General features: G+C 34.7%; 1 protein-coding gene across 1 annotated transcript in view; it reads left to right on the top strand.

The window, feature by feature from the left end:
- The window catches only part of UGGT2 (UDP-glucose glycoprotein glucosyltransferase 2), a 194,381-nt gene that overhangs the window by 96,015 nt on the left and 93,584 nt on the right, over positions 1-4,782 (top strand). The window contains exons 16-17 of the mRNA XM_012647354.1: positions 1,115-1,246; positions 4,597-4,761. Coding sequence (XP_012502808.1) covers positions 1,115-1,246; positions 4,597-4,761 — 297 coding nt within the window. The remainder of the gene's footprint in view (positions 1-1,114; positions 1,247-4,596; positions 4,762-4,782) is intronic.

Here is a 4,782-nt window from a genome sequence, read left to right as displayed (position 1 = left end):
AAAATGACTAATCTCAATGCCTATTTTTGTTTTTTGTCAGTGACTTTTTATATATAACTTTTGCTTCATTTAAAATCTCATTTTTGTAATTCCTACTTACGTTTTACAAAAGGCTGGACTTTTTACATTTTTTGAAATGTTTGGTTGTAGTATGCTCTACTTTGATATGAGGAGAAAACTTGCCCCTAGATTGAGAAGCTCATGAAAACTGCTCTCTGCAGTCTAATTACATACCTGTACCTCTTCTTAAAGGAATAGGTTACAAAGTTTACAGCGATAAAAGGAGAGCAAAGAATACTAATTTCTTACTATGAGGAATATAATATGGGGATCCTGTCAGCCACAATATGAAGATTATCTCTGGCAATAATGATTTAAGTGAATTGGGACTAAAAATATTCTTAATTGATATGTCAAAATGCTGCCTAATGGCATTTGTACTTACTAGTTGTTCCTTCTGTTTGTAAGGTTAATTTCCCAGAATGTCTTAATGCTAGTTCAATGTTTATGTTAATGTCTCAGCTCAGTCATCTACTCAAATGCCTTCTCTCTTGATACAAAGCCTAAAACAGTACCTGGGCCATATAGAGGACCTAAAAGTACTTAGTAAAGATAGAAGTGAAAAAACGTATTAGGGTAGTAACAGCTTACATTCCGCAACTGTGTTTAGAACATTTGAAACTGGGGTAAGAGTGAAGGTGCAGAGAAAATCTAGTCAGGGTATTTACTGAAGAGCAATGAGAAATGAAACTAAAGCATTTCTAAAATAAGTCATTTTAAAATATTTAACCCATACCTTTTTAAGGAAAGGTAATCATTATTTTATTAAGAATCATTATGTCTGGTTGATCAAAGTAGAATATAACTTGTAAATTTGTTGTGATATTTTTGAAAGCTACAGAATATTTTTAAAACCATTTTTATTAGAAGATGATATATGGTGAAAATTATACATGTATTTTTGTGTGATTTATGTATATTATAATTAGTATGCTTAGAACTTACAAATAAAAAATATGTTCTTTATTTTACAAATCTATCTACATGCTAAGAGAAAGAAAGAAAACTAATTGATATAAGAGGAAAATTAATTATAATATCTCTGTTTTCGCAGATGTACCAAAAATTGAAGGATCAAAATATACTCACTGTGGATAATGTGAAGAATGTTCTCCAAAATGAATTTCCTAATGCTAGTATGTGGGATATTTTGGGAATTCATTCTAAATTTGATAAAGATAGAAAGGTAAGTTGGGATATTATATTAAGTGAAATAAGCCAGGCACAGAAAGACAAATGCCTCGTGATCTCCCTCATGTGGAATCTAAAAAAAAAAAAAGTGGAACTCATAGAAACAGAGAAAATAGTTGTTACCAGAGGCTGGAGGGTAGGGGAATTGGGAGATGTTGGTCAAAGAACACAAAGTTTCAGTTAGGCAGGAGAAGTAAGTTCAAGAAATCTATTGTACATCATGGTGACTATAGTTAATAACAATATATTGTAAGCTTGAAAATTACTAAGAAAGTAGATTTTAAGTGTTCTTACTACAAAAATATGAGAAATATGTGAGGTAATGCACATGTTAATTAACTTGATTTAGCCATTCCATAGTGTGTACATATATCAAAATATCATATTGTACACCATAGATACATACAAATTTTACTTGTTGGTTTTGGAAAACAAAAGGTAAGCAATTAAAGACTCAACCCAGAAGATTCAGAGAGAAGACAAAAAACAAAAGTAACATCACAAGAAATTCCCAAAGAGAAAGAAAAATAACACACAAAGAAATTCCAAAAATTGATGGACAGGATCCTTCACTGGAAGGGACCCACCAAATATACAACACAGTGAATAAAAGAGGAATTCTCTGGGGCATGGGAAAGGAGTACTTTTCCAAAGAAGTGATATTTAAGCTAACTAAATCCTGAAGCAGTAGGAAGAGTTAGAAAAAAGAAAACAAGGAGGTGGTAAGAGATGCACATTCCAGACAGAAAAAATGTTAAGAGGTCCCGATGTGAAGGAACTAAGAGAAACTGGTATTGCTACTATATAACATTGCAAGCTTATGTTGTGTTTGTGTCATGGGGGAAAGTTGAGGAGCTGAGGCTGGAGAGGTAAGCACGGGATCTGATTACACGGAGTCTTGCGAACAATATTTAATGTCAACTCTTATCGGTAGAAGACCTTGGCAGTAGTGAAAAACCTGAAAAGGTATCAAGCAGTGAAATGACAGTGATGTGCATTTTTTTTTGAAAGAGCATTCTCCATTGTTGAAAATGGCTTGTTGGAGGGTAAAAGTGTGTGTGGTGATATGGATTAGAAATGTGTGGGTGAGAGATATAAGATAGGCTATTAGGCTTTTGGAGGAAATAGAGAAAAGTGGACACATGTGAGTTAATCAGGAAGTACCATCCAGGAGCTGCTGCTGGATTGTATAGAGTAGAGGGGGGTGAGAAATTGTCAAGGATGACTCTCAGGGTTTAGCTGAACAACTCATTGGGAGGGTCATGCTGCCATTGCCAAGCTGGAAAGGAGTGGAGGAGATACAGATGGGGAGAAAAGATCATAAGTTCAGTTTTTCAGTAGGATTTGAGGTGCCTATGAGACTTCCAAAGAAGATAAGAAATAAGTGACTAGATATATGTTCTGTAGTATAAAAGTATAAAATTTGGTGTCATTGGCTTATTTGTAGTAATTAGTTTTTGGAATGGCAAGGTTGCTTAATTGGAAATCATAGAGTAAGCAGAAGAGGGCCTATGTTTCTAGCATGTACATCTTTCTTGATGTACATGCTTGTCTAAACCTATGTATTCAACTTGCTTAGTGGATTGCTTGTAAGCATCTTAAATCAAAAGAACCTAAAACCAAGCCCATCATCTTGCCTTTTACCATTAACCTTTTTTCCTTCTTTATGCCCATCCTAAAGAGTAGGTGATACCACCATTCACCCAGACCACCTATGTTGGAAGCCTGATAGTCATCCTAAACTAATTATTTTCCCTCACACCCTCCCAAACAATAGGTCATCAAGTTCTGTCAGTTCTACCTGTTAAATATTTCAGAACCCATTAAATATGTTAGAAACTGCCTCATTCTCTCCTTGCCTATTACCTCTAACTTTTTTTTGGCTATTGCTTTTTCTTTCCCATACTTGTGCATTAGCCCCCAATCCAGTATCCCTAATATATACTCTTCTTTCACAGTGTTGCCTTTATGTTCTTTTTAAAATAAGCAAATCTGATCATATTATTTTTCATGAACCCCCATCCTAGATAGAATTGACCATGACCTCATTTGTACCCCCAGGATACTATATTCACACTTACTTATAATGTATTCATCCGTATCTCCCTCTGTTAAACTCTAAGTTTCTTTAGAATAGAGTTTCCTTATAATTTATATACATTTATAAGCTTAATACATAGGAGGTGCCCAGTAAATGCAGAGATAGTATAGTACAGTGGTTAAGAGTTCACACTCTTGGTCAGACTTATCTGGGTGCAAATTCTGGTTCCACAACAGTAGCTATGTGACATGGGAAGTGATTTAATCTGTCTGTTTTGTCATCTGTAAAATGGATTTAATAGTAGTACTTCTTAGATTACTTATGACAATGTTGGCTATAATAATCATAATACTTAGTACTGAATATCAAATGAATGAATTGTTCAGTCACTCTTTCTCTCTCATAAGATAAAATTCAAATGTTGAGGACCTTCATGATCTGGCCTTGCCCTAAACCCCTTTGACCCCATATCCGACAGCTCTCCCCCATATATCACACCCCATAAACACAGCAAATTTGCATTGCCTAAATATGCCATATTCTCACTTCCCTTCTAGTCCTTGCTATACTGTCTCTTCACTTGGAATGTCTTTTCCTGCTTTATCTCCCTGGCAAATTTTTATTACTCCTTTAAGACTTTTCAATATCATTCCCTAACAGAAGCCTTCTCTCATCCCTTCCTCTCCATACTCAAATTTGTTTAGATGCTTCTCCTCTGGGTCCCAATAGAACATTATGCATGGCTATATTTTATTTGTATATCTGTGAACCCCGTGAGGGAAGAATTTCAGCACTGTATTCACAGTGTCTAGCCTAATGCTGGCGGCATGATTGAATAAATGCTTACTGAATAAATAAATACAGGGATAAGTAAGTCTCTGGTGCAGATAAATGTTTTGGTTTTTATTTTTAAATAAATGTCTTCCTCTAAATATGGGCCAGGAAGCCCCCCCACTGCTTGTTTTTGTAAATAAGATATTTTAGGGACATAGCCGTACTCATTAGTTCATTATCTGTGACGACTTTTGCACTATAACATCGGAGCTGAGTCATTGTGACCAGAAACTAGATGGCTCACAAAGCGTAAAATATTTACCATCTGGCACTTCACAAAAGTTTCCTGACTTCTGCTCTATGTAGATAAATTATTTTCCTTAAGAAATGTTTGGAAAAGACAGATAAAATTAGCAAATCTGACATTTTTTTATGACATATAAAAATGTGTCTGTGTCTCTTTTTCTTACATATTTCTTTTTTAAAGAGCCATATTTTGTATACCACTCTGATATTTTTTAACTGAATAGGCTGGAACAAGCTTTTATAAGATGACTGGCCTGGGTCCTTTGCCTCAAGCTCTTTATAACGGTAAACCCTTTAGCCATGAAGAAATGAATAGTAAAGAACTAGAAATGGCTGTTCTTCAAAGAATGATGGATACATCTCTATATTTACAAAGAGAAGTTCTTATGGTAGGTAAGCATTTATGAGAA

Source organism: Propithecus coquereli, unplaced genomic scaffold (assembly GCF_000956105.1).
Source record: "Propithecus coquereli isolate 6110/MARCELLA unplaced genomic scaffold, Pcoq_1.0 Scaffold262, whole genome shotgun sequence".
Lineage (NCBI taxonomy): Eukaryota > Metazoa > Chordata > Mammalia > Primates > Indriidae > Propithecus > Propithecus coquereli.
The sequence above is the reverse complement of the archived record's forward strand: the minus strand, read 5'-3'. Positions and strand labels throughout refer to the sequence as shown.